Raw genomic sequence first — 20,459 nt, 5'->3', positions numbered from 1 at the left:
ATTTGATAAAATTATAAGATTAATTAATTTTTGCAATTATAAAGTAATTTAAATGTAAAAAAATAAATCTAAAGCTACTGGAAAATTTTTTGTTTATGCATAAGGTTTTGATCCAAATTTGATATTCCAAACATTCTTTGGTGGTGGTGGTGGCGGATTCCATTCCCGAGGTTAGTTTTTTTCTATCAGTTTTTTTTTTCAATTTTTAACTGCCTCAGTTGTAGAAATTTAAAATTGTTATGAACAATAATATTCTTTGTTGTCATTTAAGAAGTCTTTTTTTAACAATAAACTTTTATATCCTTAAAAATTTTGATTTTTTTGTGTGTGTGTTTGTGTGATGTTGCTTTTATAGTATTGCATTTGTTGTAAAAAAGTGAATTATTTTATTAATTGAGTAGAAATAAAAGTATACTTCATAATTATTATGAAATTTGTGATTTATTTATATATTTTTATGAAATCTGTATAGATTCTATTTTTACCACTTCTATTATAAATAGAGGAATATTTACTTAGCGCTCAGATACATAAATGAAAGCAAACATAGACTTATGCATAATAATGGATACACAGTCGAGTTTAGATTCAGTAATGCTAGTTGAGTGAGACTAATTAAAAAGACTGGGTGAACAAGTTGCTGAATTTATTTTAAGTTGGAGGAAGTGTCAGTGACAAAATAAATTCCAAGTTTTGTAAAACAAAGATAATTGTCAAACATTAAGTAGTGAGAAGTTTGTCACATGGTTTTGCATTTCAAAGTTTTAAAAATTGATCAAGTCAAATCAAATTTAGTTGAACATTAGAATTGTTGATAAAATTGCTCTTTGCTTAATTGTATCTAACCTTGTAAACAGTTTGATATTGTTATTAAAGTAAACAGTTTAAAATTAGTATTAGTGGAAGTAGTTTGATATTGTATAATAGCAATTTTTTCATTAATGTATAACTAGACAGTAGACTTAAAATCTCAGAATTATAAAAACCCATTGTATAAAACCACTTACTTAAATGTTGGTTAAATATAGGGGTCAAAATAAGTGTCAGACATTGCCGCCCCTTTGACCATTCTTGAGACCTGCTAGAGGAGGGTAACAAATCATTATTCACTCTTTCAGTAAAAATGAGCAATGTTTAATTGCCCCCCTCAAACAGGTCTCAAAAGCGGTCCTGAGGTGCCAATGTGAGAAATTTATTTTGACCCCTGTATATAACGAACACTTAACTAAGTGATTTTATACAATAGGTTTTAATATTTCTGTGATTTTAAATCTACTGTTTAGTCATACATTAATGAAAATATTGCTATTAGTTGAACTAAAAATGAAAGATATTTTAACAAAAATTATGCTTTGTACTCTTCTGTGCTTAATGCAAGGGGAGAGAGTGGTAGAATAAAAGAGGGTGTGTGGCAATTTTATTCAAGATCCATTAAACAGCTGGGTTTAATAAAAGTGTGAGTAGGAATTTTTTTAGAGAACACAAAAATTTTTATTTTCAACATAGTTTCGACAGTTTTTTTTTTTAGGTTTCATTACGCTTGTTTAAGTTTTATACTATAGTGAGAAGTAAACTAAAACCTAATTTTTGACAAATCAAGATTACAAGATTTTTACAAGTCAACAATTATTAAAGCCTGATTACACTGAAAGTTTTTTTCTTATCAGTGACTGATATATATATTTTCTGATTTATTTTTTTTTGGTAATGAGATGTTGTTGTTTTTGAAATTCCCCAAAATTAATAACTATCCCCTACTGTGTATTAAGCACCTAAGAGTACCCATCTCGAGAGAGAAATAATAATATTTCATTGAGAGAGAGAAAGAAAAATATTAAAAAAAAATTTCATCACTTATTAAAAAACAATTTTTTATTTGTTTCAAAATTCAATATAAGTAATTTAATACAATTTTTTAAAATTTTTTCTCTAAAAAAAATTTTGGTATTGAATTTTGACCCCTGGTTATATATTTCTGGTTATATACATATTTCTAGTTATATACATATTTCTGGTTATATACATATTTACTCTAAAGTTTGTTTTGTAATAATAGTTCTTAATACTAAACAATCTTCTAACCAAGTTACAAACAACAATAAATTTTCTAAACCAATGAAAGTAATAATCCTAACAACCCTATGTTTTTCTAAATTAAATTTTTTTTTATTTGGAAATTTAGGTGGTCAACACAGTCAATTTCCAGGAGGGTTCTCGTTTTCATTTGGTTAACATTACTTTTATTGGAGTAGCTACTATCTGAAGTTTACAGTACAAATATGAGACTTAATCAAGCTTCATAAACAGTGAAAGGACAAAATGTTCGAATGTTCAATACATCAATTTTTAAATGTAATTTATGTCAGATGTTTAATCATTACAAATTTGTATACAGTTTTATGTTCTATTTTCTACCAATGCATCAAATATGTTACACTTCAGTTTACTTTGTATATTTTTTCATAATAATCAAAAACATTTGACATTTTTTATTGTTACTGGATTAAATTGTATAGTAAAATAAACTAAAGAATATAGTAATCAAGAATAAAAGAATATAATAAAAGAAAAGTTTCTACAAATACTTATTGTCTTCCTTTTTTAATTGTACTTTCCTGCCTATGTATAACATATTAGTGTGTTTTTAATAGTTGTCATGGTTATTAATAACTGTCATGGTTCCTAATTAATAGTTGTCATTGTTTTTAATCGCAGTCATTGTTTTATTTGTTTTATATAAAAAGATGTTATGCTTGAAGACCTGTTAATTTATATTTTCTTAAAGATAAGTTGCAATCACTTTTAAAATTTTAAAGTTATTTTTTTCCTCCAGTTAATTTTGCAAAAAAAGATTGATAAAAAAAAAAGATAAGTCATGATAAAGTATATTAATCACATAGCAACAGCTATTATTGCAAGCACTGCTGCATGTCTTGGTGGATATTTTATTTACAAAATACATAACAAAAAGCAGTTGGTTAAAAAAAAAGTTCATGAAATAGTAAGTTTTTTTCAATTTCCTACTTGTTAATTTTCTTTGTCATAGGATTTTTTTTTTTTTTTTCAACTGTAGAAATTTTTATTATTCTTTTCACAAGCATAAACATAACTATAGAAGACTACATAATATGACACTAATAATAGAAGACTACACAATATGACACTAATAATAAATAAAAGATTTTTAAGAAAAGTATTAAGTTATTATGAATCCAAAGGACACAATAAATCTCCACATTTTGCTACATGTTGTCATTTCTTTATGGGTCTACATATTTATTTTAATTTCCATAAATAAATCTAAGTAATTCCAAATCAAATAGTAAATAATCTGAAATGATACCTTATATCTCAATTGTTTGAATTTAAAAATTTTAGCAACTAAATGAAGCTGAAAATCTTAACATTCAGTTTTTAGTGGTTTTATTAATTTTAGCACTAGCTAAATAAAAAATTTACTTAAAATAAAAAATTCAAAATAAGAGTAAAAAATAAAAATAGTTTTAAATAGAGGACTAATAACAACTAATAACTAATTAAAGTTTAAAATTTAAACATTTAATTTGTTTTAATTTTTATTTTTGTTTGTTTTAATTTTGAACATTTAATTTGTTTTAATTTTCTGCTTCTAGAGATAATTGTAGCCAGGGTTGGGGTCAAATATGTCTAATCAAGTACAAATACATTAATTCTAGATTTTTAAATACAAATATATGCAATTTAGATTTTTTAAATACAAATAGAAATGTTTGTACTCTAGGTTAAGAAAAAAAAAAAATTTAAGACAAGACTGATAGAATAGTGTACTAAATAGAAGAATGAAAACAAGTCTTTTTACAAATACCCCTTAATAACAAACTTTTAATTTATTTTAGTGTTAAAAATGAAAGAAAAAAAACAAACTTCTTGGTATTTTCTAATAAAATCTCTGCTTAAACTTGTTAATGGAGCTGCAAATACATTTCAATCAATTTACAAATACAATTATTTAAGAGTTTTTATTATCAAATACAATAATTATACAAGTATGCCAAATTAGCCCATTTTTACCAAATACAAATTCGTATTTAACCCAATGATTGTAGTATAAGTGAGTTGTAGATGAATCCATTAAATTGTTAAAGAAAAAAAATAATAGTAAATCATTATAGGCTCAGTAATTGTCAAGTAGTAAAATGCTGTCACAAATGGAACATAAATTCAACTTTTTTTGATATAATTTAAAAAAATTTCACATGCATTGACACTTATAAAAAAATTCACACGCATTAATTCTACTCAATAAATTAAAACTCAAATAAATTGCACACCCATTTACTCGAATAAACTTCACACACATGAATCTTACTCAATAATAAAGACAAATTCTTCTTTATATTGCTCTCCAATAAAGCATTAAAATGTCCAAGAAAAAATTAAAAACACATCATTTTTATTTTATTATTATTAGGTAAGTTTTCCTCAATTCTTTGTTGGCATTATAAAAGATTTTATAATGTCAACAAAGAACTAATGCTGAAGTTTTTATTTTAAAATTTTTTGCAACATTAAGATTGTTTTATTGTTACTCTTATAATCTAAAAAAAATTGGAGTTTAAATCTTGTTTCTTGTAAATTTAATTTGAAATTAAACAAAAGTAGTCATAAAACTGAATTCATGACTGGTTAGCTGGAAAAGTCAAAGTTTGTTGATATCTGATGTTATGTGATGCCATTATGTCTATAAATGTTATTTAAACAGACATTTATAGTTAAACATATGTATATGTGTGTGTGTGTGTGTGTGTGTGTGTGTGTGTGTGTGTGTGTGTGTGTGTGTGTGTGTGTGTGTGTGTGTGTGTGTGTGTGTGCGTATATATATATATATATATATATATATATATATATATATATACACTATACTTAAGCCATATCTAAGGACGCAAAGTCCCAATATAACTTTTGTGCTCCTAATGTAAAAATGTGCACTTTAATTTTTCAAAAAAATGAAGAAAAAAAGCAAAGAGTAATGAAGTAATGAAAGAAAAGATTGTTGCCTCGTGCCAAACCCTCACTTGATGTAGCAGCACTCCTTTGTGGCAACAAGTTATAAGATAGTCGATGTATGAAGCCCTTGCAACTTCCTGTTTTTTTATGACATCATTTGTGTGTGTCTAATGCTTCATTTATTTATATGTGTTATATATATACATATATATATATATATATATATATATATATATATATATATATATATATATATATATATATATATATATATATATATATATATATATATATATATATATATATATACATACACACACATATACATACATACATACATACATACATACATACATACATACATACATACATACACACATACATACATACATACATACATGCATGCATGCATACATACATACATACATAAATGCCACACAAATACACACATACATTCATATAAATAAATTTATATTTATAAAAAATATACTGCATATGTACATTTTTATGTCTTTTTTTAAAAACATAAAATAAATGTCTGTAGTGAAATTAAAAGATAAAAATGCTAAGCATTAGAAAAATATGGCTTTAAACAAGTAAAGGATTCATAGTTGATGAATAATTTGTTGCAAATATAAAACAACACATCAACACCACAATCAGATTATGAGTTTCTTATTTGTCACTTTTTTCTTCAGGTGCTCATTTTTGATCATAAGGAAGTTTTTATCAAAAACATTGTTTTTTTCCGCGAGAAAATAAAAAGATTTTTTGAAGATGGTGGAAATAAACTTCAGGTACTTTTTGTTCATGTGTATTTTTTTTGGAAACTTTGATTTTCAAAATTTACTCTTCATTCACACCAAAGTTCTATAAAAAGAAAATTTTTTTGAATCTTTTGTGAACTCATAGCAGCTTTTGTGAATTCATGGCAGCTTTTGCGAACAATTTTTCAATTCAGTACCAGAGTTTATAAAAAGTAGTAAATTTAATTTTTTATACTTTTTGAACATAAAGTTAGTGCTTTATCAATAGAGCTTCTTATCATAAATAGTATGTACAAATGTGGTAATTCATTTCTGTTTAGGTATTGTCAGATTTTGACCGAACATTAAGTAAACATTTTGTAGAGGGTGAAAAGGGATTTACAAGCTTTGGTGAGAAAAAAATGAATTTTTGATATTTTTTTGTAATTGTTTGTTGACTTTAAAAGATTATCTTAAATACAAAATTTAGGTGTTGTTGAACACTCGCAATACTTTCCAACATATGTTAAAAAACAGGTAAAACTTTAAAGTTTGAAATTTTTTATGAGTAATATTTCAATCTTTATGTAAATAAAAAAATTGACTGTTTGTAAAATTTCTTACAGATCTGTTGTTGTTGAACTTGCTAAATTTTACTTCTAGTTGTTATCTCTGCATGAAAAATACCATCCTATTGAAATGTCCACGTAAGTTTATGCAATATGTTGTGTTTGAATTTATTGATAAAAGAATTTTATCATCAATTTGAAGTGGAAATCTTATCAATATCAACAAATTTAAATTGTTTTTTTGTTAATGTTTTTTTTTTTGTCAAGGAAAGAAACATTTATTTTTTATACCCCGTGGAATGAAAGTTAATCAAATTCTTTCTGAAGTTTTTGACTTGTTTAAAAAGACAAATAATCAGAAGAAATTGTTTTTTTATTTACTAGTTAATTTTCAAGTAAATAAAATTGTTTTAGCTTATTTTCCAATTTCCCCTTTTTGTAAATGTCCAATAACATTGTTTTTATTATCAACAACAGCCAGTGCGTAATTGTCAATTTCTTTCTGCGGCTCTAAACATATTTTCTAAAATATTTCAATAAAAGGTTCCCTGTTGTTTTAATAAAATCAAGTAGAAAGAATCAATCGATTTGGATCATATGGTTTAGTTAAGGACCTTACTGTTGACAATTACAGGAACATAGATTTGTACAAGTGAGACAAGTGTTTCACAGATCAATATTTTCTAGAATTTATTTTAATCAATGATTGCTTTGTGGATGAAGAGAAGACTGAGGAGATGGTAAATTATGTGCTCCCTGAAAGGCTAAAATTATCAGGGATTGCGCATGCAATAGAGTTAATTGAATCAAGATATCTTTTTGACAACAGTGCTGAGTCTTCAGAAGAAAAAAAATTCTTTCAAAAAATAGTAAAATTTTTGTTATTTTACAAGTAAAATACTTTCACAGCATCTTACTCCAAATGCTTACTTCTCATATCCAAATTTGCAAAAAGTAATTGTTATTTGAAATATGGAGCTTAAAAGTGTATATTGTTTTTTATAGTTATTCAGAATGTCAAATATGTTAGTTTATTTTGCAAAAAGAGTGCTCAGTGTTCTTAAAAAACAGCGCAGTAATAAATTAATAAAGAAAGCACTAATCTAGCTTGAGCTTCTACTCTGTCAGTTTCTCCTTCAGCAGGATCATCAGGAATACTGCCAAAAGAGAGGTCATCCTGATGATCTTGCTGAAGGAGAATCTGATAGTAATATATATATATATATATATATATATATATATATATATATATATATATATATATATATATATATATATATATATATATATACACATAAACACACACAGTAGAAAAGATAATAATCAAAACAAAATTATTTTTTAAAAAAGTAAATTTTAACTTATTGAATTCTTAATTAAAATTTGATTAAGAATTCATTAAGCAAAAAAAAAAAAAAATTACATTAATTAACTTTAGTTTCTAAAAACTTGACAAAGCATTCAAACTATGGATTTTTTTAACATTAAATAAATATTTGAACAAAATTTTTAAATATTTCTTTAAGTAAATAAGCTTTTTATTATATAAAATGTTTCTCCAAGTAAATATGGTTCTTGACTTTTTAATATTAAGTTGTTCCACCTTTAGCTTTTATGACTTCTGCAAGTCATTTTTGCATTGATTCAAATAATTTCTTTGTCTGGTTTGAGTCCAAGCTTCTTGGAGCATGGTGTTTAGCTCTTCTTTTTAATGCTACTTTTTTGATCCAAAATGGCCCACAGGTAATCATTTGGATTAAGATCTGAACTTTAGGTCAGCCATTCAAATAACTCAATCTGCTTCTGGATAAAAAAGCTCTTGTTTTCTTTGATGTATGTTTAGAGTTGTTGTCTTGACATCTTGTTGGAAGATTTCAAGACAACAAAGTTTTAGTTATTCTCTCGCAATTTTTAAATTCTGGCCAGATGATATTCGTTGAGAATGGTGGCGTAAATCTCATTCCATAATTCTATCAAGAAACTCTAGTTTTCCTGTTCCATTCCAAGCCATCCAGTTCTTTTCCAAGCTCACTTATTATTTGACTTTATTTCAGGCCTAATTTATGTGGTTACTTTAATGTCAATTTAAGTCCAGGTTGGAGAATAATGAAAATTTCAATATTGTTATTTTAGCACTATCACTGAAGAAGCAAAAATTCCTTATATGGTTGATTGGTGAGTGTATTCAATATTCAAATATTAATAATAAACTTCATTGAGTATTTTTTTATTATTTTCATTGAGTATTTTTTTATTACTTGTGATTTTTCAAAGTAAGTTAATATTGTAGGTGGGCAGAAGCATTTATGCTTGCAGTGAATGCTGGTGTTCAAAAACGTCAAATTCCTGATATGGTTAGAAATAGCAGAGTAGTTCTAAGGTAAAGTATGGTTTTCATATATAAAATTTTGTGATCGCAAAAATATTCTCTATAAATGTTGTTATTTAGAGATGGAGCTGACCAATTTTTTCATTTACTTCATGAAAAAAATATTCCGCTACTTATTGTTTCTGCAGGTCTTGGAGGTATTTTTATATAGAAGTTTTATACTTTTATAATATTTGTTACAATTTGTAGAAAAAGTCGCTATGGTGTTATATAATAGAAATATAAAATCTAGAGGCTTTTATTATCAGTTTATGCTTTGAATGCTGCTTATAAATAAATATTTCAAAATTTATAAATTTCATACACTTTCTATAGCCATGTGTAGGTCACATGTGAGTGTGTGTGTGTGTGTGTGTGTGTGTGTGTGTGTGTGTGTGTGTGTGTGTGTGTGTGTGTGTGTGTGTGTGTGTGTGTGTGTGGCCAGCAATACTTGAAAACCTGAAAAAGTCCTGGAATTTGGTAGGTCCTGGAAAAGTCCTAGATAAAACCCCTTAAAGCAATAATTCCTTGAAATCTTGGAACTTTTTTCTGAAATAGTTCATTATTTTATTATCATGTTTTTTTCTTTTACAGAGTTATTAATTTTATATAGATTTATACTAAATTAGATAATTATGTTTTTTCTGTAATGCAAAAAAATAGTCTATTTAATGTTACTTTGATATATATATATATATATATATATATATATATATATATATATATATATATATATATATATATATATATATATATATATATATATATATATATATATATACATATATATATATACATATATATATCAGCTCTCGGAATTAGGAATAATGAGGTAGGCGATTAAATGTTAGATGTATATAAACAAGGGCAGATATATATATATGCATGTAAATATATATATATATATATATGTATGTATGTATGTATGTATGTATGTATGTATTTATTTATATATATATATATATTCACCATTATTAGGCATTTTTTTTAGACATAATTAATGAAGTGATGCTTCAACAGGCGGAACTGACTAGAAATATTTCAATAACAGCTAATTTTTATACATTTAATAGTGAGGTAATTTATAAAAAGTTTTAATGATAGTTTTAGTTCGATATGCCAGAGATTTACATATATTTATTGAGAAAACTAAACCAATTTTTATAGGGTTTGGCTACTGGTTTGAGGGGCAACGAAATGATACACTCTTTTAACAAAAATCAACATTTAAAACAAAGAACAGATTATTTTGAGAAACATAAGGTACAATTAATAGAATGTTTGTTATTTCTCTTTTTTTTTTATGATTAAAGTTTTTTTTATATCTTGTGTATATTTTTATTATCTGATTTTGAATCAAAATATTCAATTAAGGATCGTACTAATTTAATAGTAATGGGAGATACATTGGGTGATCCTTCAATGGCTGACGGAATTTTTCCCAGTGAGAACGTTTTAAAAATTGGCTTTCTAAATGAAAAGGTAACTATTTTTGTTATATGTTGTATCATGTAATGTTTTTAATGTCTTATATCTAAAGATATTTTCGAGTTTTTTTTTCTAGTTCAGTACAATACTGGTTTCAGTTAACAAAAAGGTTTTAAAAAGATTCCCTTAATAATTTTTAATTTAACATCAAACTATTTAAAATAAAACACTTTAGTCAATAAGTATGTTTAGTGCAGGGTTCAAAAAAAGCACTGGGCATTATATATTTTCCGACACATGTAATGCTTTGTCCGGCAAAAACGATCAGCCATCGGTCATTTTTCATGACTGATTTTGATTACGTGTGAACTCGTGTGGATTATATTTTAATATTTATTATATATTTGTATATATTACTTATAACATTAATAATGTAAACTTGTTCAACAAGTTTAGATAATAGTGATATTGTCTTTAAGGTCTTGTCATGATTAAATTCGGATATCCATAGACTGGAAATCGTGTCATAGTTTATAGAGTAAATAAGTTAATGACAAACAGACAAACAGTAACAAAATATTTTTCTTTCTCGCGTTTAAAATTCGCGTAATTTTATAAAACAAATTGAAACCATCAAAGTATAAAACAAACTATCTGCCCGAACAACCTGAGCAAATCCAGTCGCTACAATCAAGTATAACATAACATTTCATATAGAAAAAAAAATTAAATTTTGCAAAATTAAAGCGCACAAAAAATATATAAAAGGTAAAACGGTAGCTGTAATGATTTTGGAATCTTATTCAAAAAATCTGCTAGGTATCAGTAATACTATGAATTATAATTAAAATTATCAAATGTAATACTTTAATTATTTTTTAATTTATTGTAGTTTTATGGGACTTCAATAAGTTGCAAAATAAGATGTTATATTTAAAAAATCCGTTATTATTTATATCTAATTGTGATTTTAGTAGCAAAATAGTAATGAGTTCAGTTACGTCTATAACATTCTTTCTTTGGTTACTATTGTCACTTGATTTGTTATAATATCCGCTATATATTATATATCGTATATCCGCTATATACATACTTATTATATTCGCTATACATTATATATTGCTAATCTTTCGGCTAAATCTTTTATACACTAATTGCAAAGGACTTGTAAGTTAGGCGTCGCTACTGCTGCCCAACTAAATTTGAAGATTTTATTTGATACGAATGTCAAAATATATTATTAAGTTTGGATTTATTTGCTAAAAAAAGTAGTTTTTGTTTAAAGATGATCTTTTTCAATAGCTTTAGCTTTTGGGTTTTACAATATTTAGAAGTGCTTTTCGAGAAGTTAACAAAATATTTGTTTTTTTAGACCGAAGAATCTTTGAATGCGTACTTAGAAGTATACGATGTAGTCTTGACCAATGACGCGAATCTAGATAGACTAACTGTTTTTTTGCATGCATTATTGTGCTAATTAGTATTTAGTTGGTAAATTGTGGTATGCATCACCAATGAGGGCATTACGCAACACAGTAGTTTATTTATAGTATAGTTAATTTTTTGATTAATCCTGGCATGTAATTTTTTTTTAATAATGTTTATAGCCATGCTTTTTAGTTAATTCTGTTTTTCTGTTACACTTGTATTATACTTTGTTGAATTATTTATCCGGCATCAACAAATAAGAATATATGCCTCTTATTTTAGTTTGTATTTATATATATATATATTCATTATTTTGGTTCAGCATTTCGTTTACATGTTTTTACTTCTACATTATTTTTTATACATAATATTTTAATACATAATGTATTTTTACATAGTTGATATGAAGCGGTTTGTAAAGAAATATTTATTAATAGGAATAATTGTTTCAAGGTGTTATTTTGTTTTTGATTTTATAAAAAAATACAATAATCGTAAATAATTATGAACGCTTAACATAGTTTAGGTAATCATTTATCATTCTGACGTGGTTTAAGACCAGTCCAAATTTTTATAGTAGTTCGACTGACCTACATATTTCATTTAAAGTTGTCCCAAATGAAAAAATTTTATATTGACTACAATATAAAGGTTGGCGCATTTTTAATGACGATAATATGATGGTTGTTGTTTGTTTAGAAATTGCTTTAACTTAAGTTGGATCTTTTTGCATCAAAATACATTTTTTTATTAAATTTCTTATATACAATATAGTTTTTCGTAGTAAATTTTTTTTCTTTAGTTTGGTTTTTTTTTTATTTTCTACTCGTCATTCAAGTTCTCATGAAGAAAAAAACTTTTTTTTTCACATAAGTTACTAAAGAGCCATCTCTGTTTAATATAAAAATTAAAACATCAGCAAAATAGCAAATAATATACTGAACCGGTATATTAGTTGCTATTTTGTATAAAAGTTGAATTAACAAAATCTAATGGACACCATAAAAATTCCAGACTTATAGACACTTAGTGGTGGTTTGCCTTTTTTTGATTTATCCCTTTATTACAATACAATATTTTATAAAGGTTTTTAAAAACATTAATATAATCCTGATTAGTATACCCAAATAACATAATATTGATCACTCCAATTTTACCGATAAAGTAGTAAATTAAGAAGTTAATTATGTTATGAATTCATAATGTTCATTATGTAATGAATTCAAGAGAGCACAGGAAACTTTTTTGTCAGATTTTATAAGTCAAAAAGTCATCGTTATATTTTAAAGCAGCGTTTTATAATATCTCCAACATTTTGCTTATTTCATTTATAACTGAGTAATATCTCCAATACTTGCGTATCACTTATAATAACTGCTTCAAGGTAAAGGTTTTATCTAAATTTGTGATTATAGATAAATACAGATATGACAAATTATAGGTAAATACAATTTTCAGGAAAGAAAAAAAAATCACGCCGTTAATAAATATTTATTTATGACGTAAATAAAAGTTTATTAACATTGTGATTTTTTTTTTCCCTGAAAAACTGTATTTATAATTTGATATTTTTGGTAAGAGTAAAAAAAGTAATAATTAAAAACTTAAATTTATGGTCTAAATCTAAGTTAAAATTTATTATTTTTAAATATATTTTCACCTAGCGGTATGAATTACAGCAACCTTATTTTCAGAGACTTAATTCAAGACAAGTTAAAAGTTAAAGAGATAAATAGTTCTGATGATAAAGAATTTTTAACAGTTAAAAATCACAACGGAAAAAAAATCTAATTATAATTTGTTGCTATTGCCAACCCTCTGCTAAATTACAAAATTTCAATTCATTTTAAATTGATATTTTACGAAAAATTCAAAAATATAGTTGCACCACTTAATAGGCGACATTAATTTGGATTGTTTGCAACACCACACCAATTGTGGAGTTAAAAAGTTTTGTAATGGTATATTTGAACATGGGGCATTTTCTTTAATTAATAAACCTAATAGAAAAACTGCAACATCAACTACATTACTAAATAAACCATAGCAAGTAATATTTTTAATAAATCTCTCAATAAAGATATAGTTAAAGGTAACTTTCCTATCTTTTTCTCATTCTCGAACAAAAAGAAACGTTTACAAAACGCTTACTGCAGCATGTTTAAAATAATTTTAAGAACTGTTTCAGTAGAACCAAATAAATACCTCTGTAGACACTAATTAAGCATATGACACATTCTTTATAACTTTTCAGAAATGTACAACGTTAATTTTTCGAAGTTTACGGTGAAAAATGTCACCAAAGATTACAAAAGATCTCAGAAAATCCTCTAAATTTAAGCCAAAATTATATATCGTATACTTAAAAACTAAAACAGAAGAGGAATTCTTCTTAATATAAAAAAGAAAATACCAAAAAGTTTGAATAAATTTGACAAAACAAATTTAAAAGAAAAAAAAAAAGAAAATATACAAACAAAAAAATTTTGACAAAGGAAAAAAAAAATGTATTAAAAAAGTTTTAAAAATATTACTTCTCAAATTTACTTTAGATGAAAAAGCATAAGTCAAAACGCACATGGAAAATTCTAAGAGAACTGGAATGCAGAAAACAAAAACTTGCTAATTGCCCAAACTATTTTAATAAATACTTATTTTTCCTCCAATCCAACTGAAACTTGTGATAAACTAAATGAATTTTTTGAATCAATCGGCCCCAAATCCAGGTAAAAAGATTTCTTTAGTAATAAATAAAATAGGTGTCTAAAGTATTGGAATCTTATACAAGGCTAGAATATATTAAAATAAAAAAAGTTAACAAACTTTATTATTTGTTCGCAGATATATGAAGAGAACACGGGAAAAAACGGCAGAGTCACATTTTAAAAGTTTTGAAAAAGTATATATTAATCATTTATAAAAGTATTTGTATAAAGTTAGAAAAAATTTTTTTTTAATAAAAGTTACAAATATTTTATTCAAAATGTAAACTTCAGATAACTTAATCAAGAAATAACTTTTCTAATTTACTTCTATGCCGTTTTTTCCCGTGTACTCTTCATATAAATTATGCAGTTACTGTCTAGGGTAGCACAGGCAAAAGTAAGTCAAAACTTCTTTACCTGTATGTACTTTTACTGGACAAAATTCATAACTAATTTAATATTAGAGCTATATTCACTAAAATTAGTATGAGTACTAATATGATGTCTGCGCTTTTTATGAAGGTAATATTTTTTTATTTCGTTGCTATGGATACCTTTATTTTGCTTAGCAACAACCTACTTTTGTTATCTGCAGATATTTTATAAGTGCTATATTCACTAAATTTGGCATGAGTACCAATATGAGATCACACTTCTTACAAAAGTGATAATTTTTAAATTTAGTTGTTATGGATACTTATATTGCTTAGTTACCGGATACTTTCCTTAGTTACAAAGTGGTAAATTGATATTTGAATATCTTATCGGATTTTTGACCCACCTATATTGAATAAAAATTGAGTATTTAGGTAAATAATGTTTTAGGAATAATAAAAGCAAAAAATAGTGCAAGAAAACGTTATCAATTTTAAATTACATCAAAAAATTATAAAACAATAATATCGTTTGAAGATTGTTTAAGTAATTGTAAAACATCTGAAGAAAATGCTTTATGATTTATTTGGTGTGATGTTGATTTACGCAATGATGAAATAACAGGATCACTGGAAACTAGGAGTCTATTGATAAGATCAGTATTTGTTGCTTTTCTGGATGTTTTTCGGCTGAAATTTTCGCGATAAGATTTAAAGTTTTTATTTCTAGCCTCTTGAGCTTCCTCTGACATAAGTCCGATGGGTAATGTAAGGCTTTTAATTATGTCATGTCCATGTATCAATACTTTGTGAACTGATTGAGCCATGTAATACCATGGATAAAGGGACACTTATAGTCTAAAAGTGTCAAAACAATAATCCTTGAACTTTAAGCAGTCTATTTCATATCCTGAAGAGAGCGTTACCAAGATAATGTAAAATCTGAATATAAGGTTTTGGTCAATACCCAGAATTTCAGCTGTTTGTTCATATGCTGCAAAAGCACGCCTTGAGGTATTGCCATCATTACTTGTTCCAGAACCACCACTTTTAGGGAAATCAACAACAAGTCCCATTTTGTTCATAAAATCAGTCTGAATCTTTTGTTTAGCTACAGATGCCTTTTCTTTGTGTTCTTCAGATCTTGCTTGCCACTTTCTTGTTTCTTTTTTATATGCAATGTGCAATAACATCTCAAAAAATCGAATCCATGCATGAAACTGGAAAGACCATATTTGAACTCTCTGTTAGTATAATCTATATTAAGGATATCAAGACTATTCATATTTTTTGGAGAGACACCACACACTGAACAGCATTGGTATGAGTTATTTTTTTCAGATAATATTGTTTGAACCTTCCCATCAATCATTGTAAGTTCAATAATACAATTCACTTCAATAGAAGATCCGCAAACCTCTATTAAAATCATACCCAAGCTTTCTATCTCACTTTTAATGTACTGATCTTCTTCAATCACAGATTCCTTGGATTCCATTTTGTATGCAAATCTTATGGGTCTACAATAGGCTGTGGAGGACGACTTTTGATTTCTCCAAATAGGCACCTTTTCGTTGCTGTTGTTAAATCCAGTCAAATCCAATGGGACAAGACAAGTAATAAATAATGATTCTTCACGCTTTAAATCTCTGTTAATGTCGGGTTCTGATAAAACTTGTTTATAAATGCTTTGGCCAGTAGCACCATCAAAACCAGCCTTACACGTTAGTGTCATTGTTTTTATTGCTTTGTCGTTCAATATCAAGTGTCTTAGCACAGGTTCCTGAAATGCACAGATTCTTTGCAAAGTATGAGTCATTAAATCTTTTAAAGGAACTGAAGCTGAATAGTCCTCCACTGTTATGTTTGCAGGATAACATTTCAATTTTGCATCTCTGACATCATTGTAAGCGGGGTAGATGTTATTTCTTTCTCCAAGGCTCCGCTTCTAATCAATTGATAGGAAGCTTTTGTCAGACTTGCATCAATTATTAAAGCCAGTGCTTCGTCTGCTGAATATTTAGTTGCTTTATCTGTATTTGATATATTTAAAACATTCTTGGCAGCAATAACAACAGATTCATCTCTAAATTTTTTATTAGCAGCAAAAAATAATTCATTGGATAAATGAGATTCAATTAAACAAGATACACGCCGTTTTTTAGTTTTATTAGAACTATTATCAAATGCAACTGGTTTTCGACCACGTCTACTTGCAGTTGGTTCATTGTCTTTTTTTCTGACAATTAAATATTCATTAAGCCAGTTCACAAACTTCTTTTCAAAATTTTTCACAGTATAGTTTGCAGATTTCCACTTTTTTTTATACAAGTAAACAAATCGTTGAACAGCATGTCTAAAATCAACGTCTTTAAAATCAGCAAATTTTGGCTGAATAAATTTTAATATATCTTCAGTAATATTTTGTTTTGAAATACTAAGATTGTTTTTTTGGAGAAAATTATGAATGTCTAAGTTTAACAAAACCATATCTAAATAATTATTGTAACAAGTATTTTGTATTTAAAAGTAAAATGTTATAATATATATGCCGCCTGGACTACTAATACTTGTTAGTAATTAAGTTACTACAAGTGTTAGTAATTAAAATTAAAAGTAATTAAATTACTGTCAGTGTTAGTAATTAAATTACTAACAACTACCGAAAAGATGTTGTTGCTATGTTATGCAAAGTAAGGTATCCATAGTAACAAAAAAAAGTTAACCTCATAAGAATTCTGAATCTCATTTTAATACATACCCCCAATATTGTGTATTTAGCGCAAGTAAAATACTGTTAAAACAACGTTAATGTAAAAATGAGTTGTTGCTATGCAAAATTTAGTACCATAGCAACCAAGTTAAAACATACATAAAATCTGAACGGGGATTTAAGGGGACGAGCAATCAATTAAAACTCGATTGAAGCATCATATAGCTCAAATAAATATAAGACAACACATGGCAAATTGTGGTAATTATTAGTTATTGTGCGGCAAAAAATAAGTTTCTTAAGAAATTTTTTTTTTTAATCTGTGATTTTCAAAGTATAACTGAGATAACATGCTATGACAAATTTATTTCACACATTGGTTTTTCTTATCTCTAAATACTCTAGAATAACATGTACTAATTTTTTGTTTCAAAAACGTAGATGTAATTGAAATATAACACAACGTTGATGTCACCGTTAATTACTTTTTTATAATTTTTTATTTTTTTATTTTATCTCAATATTCAAATGCTTAGAGTCCTGGTAACTAAGGGATTTAATATAAATAAATTATCAATAGATTTCTCCTAATATATGTAGATACTAAAATTAAATAGGTTTTCAAGATTAGACAACTAAAATTTTTCCCATTTTGTCCACCTACTGGCCCACTGTGCGCCGTCAGATACACGCGTTTTGCGCTTAAACAATTCACGTTACGCAATTTTTGACCGTATTTCCCACCACCCCCTTCCCCAACCTCGTCACAACATCGTCTTAAGTAGCAACTTTCGTATGAGACGTCACAAAACCACTAACTCCTCCCTCCCTCCTCCAAAAGAAGGGGGGGGGGAGGAGTTAGTGGTTTTGTGACGTCTCTAAACGATAATACCCAATGTATATAAATTAAATGTATTTAATGGTATATGATTCATTTATTAGTGATGAAACGATTTATGCCCTTTAGTTTTTGAAGATTTTTTTTTTGTAACTTATAAACAAATACACCTTAAGAAATAAATTTTTTGTAAATGAACCGTTTTATAAAACGAGGTTTAATTAATTATGTCATATCGTGCACCATACCTCTGGAATAAGATTGTTTTAACAAAATTTGATTTATCGATACTTTTCCACTTTTCAAAAATAGATAAGAAACTACATTCTTTCAATTGAAAATTTTTTTGAATAATTTTGATAACGTAGTTATACAATATGTAATGAAATTTTATGTCACAATGAAACTATAAATATTATTTCTTTCTGGTATTGTAAAACGTTGTTTTTGTAAAAATGGTTCTGGCGATAAGATCATTAGGATCTTCTATCAGATACCTTTGTTTGTATTTTTATTTATTAATTCTTAATCTAGACTTTGAATTTATAAGTCTTGGAATTTTAAATGTTGTAAATATTTTATTATGTTACACGAACAAAATAAAAATAAAAACAGAAAGGTTATGCACAAACTTTTTTTTTTTTTTTTGTCATGATTCATGAATTATGATTTGCTGATAACTTAGTCGTTAACCTCTTTTGAATTATCCTTTGAGAAATTTGAATAAACTTCCTCAAAAGATAATTCAAAAGAGGTTTATGTCTAAGCCAAAAAAAATCAAATAATAAGTCAAATAAATTAATCACGATGATATAACTACTAATTTTATGATTGACTTATATGATCCCTTAAAAGATGTAGGGTAGAGCGGAACTAATTGAGCATAGGGTCATGTTGGGAAAATAAACTCAAAAACTACGCATCGTATGATAAATCATCTAATGAATGAAAATTAGGGAGTTAAAATGGTAACAAAATGCGTAATATATTATTCTATAATACTGTGATAGATTATAAATGCAATTGAAGTTTGTTTGGGGGATCGTTTAGATTGTCATTGTTGCAGATGTTTTTACAATTTTTTTTTTTATTTTGTTGGTAAATTTCTATAAACAAATTTTAAGATTTTGCTGTTCAATTTTTTGTGTTGTTAAAAAACGTGGCTCAAAACTTTGATGTTGAAATGTAGATATTTTATTTTTTCATGAAGAAAAAATTTAGTAGCAAAAACCCGTTCCATTTTTGTTTGGAAAACAATGCATAGAAACATTTATTTTTGACTTTATTTAAAGATACCATTTTTGTGTAAAATGAGCACAGTGACGGATCCAGGGTGGGAGTTATGCACCCCCTCCCCACCACCAGAATCTGAAAGTCCTAAAATATCTTGGAAATAAAGGACCTTTTATTTTTTGTTTAGGAGAAGCAAAAGTGATACAAAATACAAAAATATTTCAACATCCCTCCCACCAAAAATTCATGATATATTTTTGCGCTTATTTAAAAAGCTCATATTACCATGTGGTTTGGGTAATAAAAGCATTTTTGTTTTAAAGCATCGAGGTTTTGCAAAAGCATAGAGCTCTTTGTTTTTAAGTAAAAACTTCGTTTGCCCAAATATCTTAGTGGATCATGAAAAGTCATCCGCAAATATTTTTTATTCACAAGTATTTTGGATCCGGCATAATAAGTTTTGAAAAGTATTCCAAATATTATATACCCTAACCTACCCTATAGGGTAAACTAGGGTAATTCCACCCCCTACTTCTAAAAAATGCTTTAAAACCACAATGTAAAATTAAAAATAAAAAATTAGTGCAAGAATTCCTTTTATTTACACAATTAAGCAAACTGTTGATATAAAATTAAAATTTTACAAAAAACAAACAAACAAAAAAAACATAAAAGTTTTACATTATCATAAAAACATTTTATTACAAATTGTACAAAATTCCACTCATTCAAAAAAAAAATTTAAACGCATTTTTATTTAATTTTACTATAAGCTTTTACATAAAATGACGTAAACATAATAAACAATGATAAATAATAGTTAAAAACAAATATTGAACCAAAATGTCCTGAATATAGCAATATTTATAAATATACATAAAGGATTCCTGAGAAAACAATTTTTCATTTTGTGTTAGCAAGGAATGCCTCGCCGACAATAAAAGTCAGAGTTATTGGCATCTCCTACAATTAGTTGTGAGCATTTTAAGTAACACCACTCATCACAGAGGTTACATATGACGCTTGGATCGCAAACTTTAGGGTTATGGTCAATGGGTCATTCATATTTAC

At 26.5% G+C, this 20,459-nt stretch overlaps 2 protein-coding genes across 3 annotated transcripts in view; both read left to right on the top strand.

Annotated features, from left to right (window-relative positions):
* LOC100197537 (dnaJ homolog subfamily C member 7) overlaps nucleotides 1–2,394 on the top strand; it is a 37,043-nt gene extending 34,649 nt beyond the window's left edge. Inside the window, exons 13-14 of the mRNA XM_065799269.1 lie at nucleotides 105–170; nucleotides 2,183–2,394. Of these exons, the coding sequence (XP_065655341.1) occupies nucleotides 105–170; nucleotides 2,183–2,232 (116 nt within the window). The 3' untranslated portion in view covers nucleotides 2,233–2,394. The remainder of the gene's footprint in view (nucleotides 1–104; nucleotides 171–2,182) is intronic.
* Nucleotides 2,395–2,756: 362 nt separating this feature from the next.
* LOC100210668 (7-methylguanosine phosphate-specific 5'-nucleotidase A) lies at nucleotides 2,757–11,984 on the top strand. 2 transcript variants are annotated; one of them, XR_010638987.1, is made up of 12 exons: nucleotides 2,757–3,001; nucleotides 5,685–5,783; nucleotides 6,074–6,143; nucleotides 6,223–6,269; nucleotides 6,396–6,439; nucleotides 8,435–8,476; nucleotides 8,592–8,681; nucleotides 8,751–8,827; nucleotides 9,661–9,746; nucleotides 9,837–9,932; nucleotides 10,063–10,151; nucleotides 11,470–11,984. XR_010638987.1 is itself a non-coding variant. In XM_065799270.1 (12 exons), the coding sequence occupies exons 1-12, from the start codon at nucleotides 2,876–2,878 to the stop codon at nucleotides 11,572–11,574; spliced, it is 990 nt and encodes a 329-aa protein (XP_065655342.1). In that variant the 5' UTR covers nucleotides 2,759–2,875; the 3' UTR covers nucleotides 11,575–11,984. The 2 variants fall into 2 exon arrangements, 1 of the variants encoding a protein (XP_065655342.1); XM_065799270.1 differs by having other exon boundaries at nucleotides 2,759–3,001; nucleotides 10,044–10,151.
* Nucleotides 11,985–20,459: the final 8,475 nt, after the last annotated feature.

The sequence above is a fragment of the Hydra vulgaris genome, chromosome 06, assembly GCF_038396675.1.
Source record: "Hydra vulgaris chromosome 06, alternate assembly HydraT2T_AEP".
NCBI lineage: Eukaryota > Metazoa > Cnidaria > Hydrozoa > Anthoathecata > Hydridae > Hydra > Hydra vulgaris.
The sequence above is the reverse complement of the archived record's forward strand: the minus strand, read 5'-3'. Positions and strand labels throughout refer to the sequence as shown.

What these genes read in the sequence shown, in the direction of transcription:
- LOC100210668 (XM_065799270.1), top strand. Translation starts at nt 2,876, where the DNA reads ATGATAAAGTATATTAATCACATAGCAACAGCTATTATTGCAAGCACT. An exon ending in AAAAAAAAGTTCATGAAATA is followed by an intron (nt 3,002 to 5,684) that starts GTAAGTTTTTTT and finishes TTTTTTCTTCAG; the next exon opens with GTGCTCATTTTTGATCATAA. An exon ending in ATTATTTTGAGAAACATAAG is followed by an intron (nt 9,933 to 10,043) that starts GTACAATTAATA and finishes TATTCAATTAAG; the next exon opens with GATCGTACTAATTTAATAGT.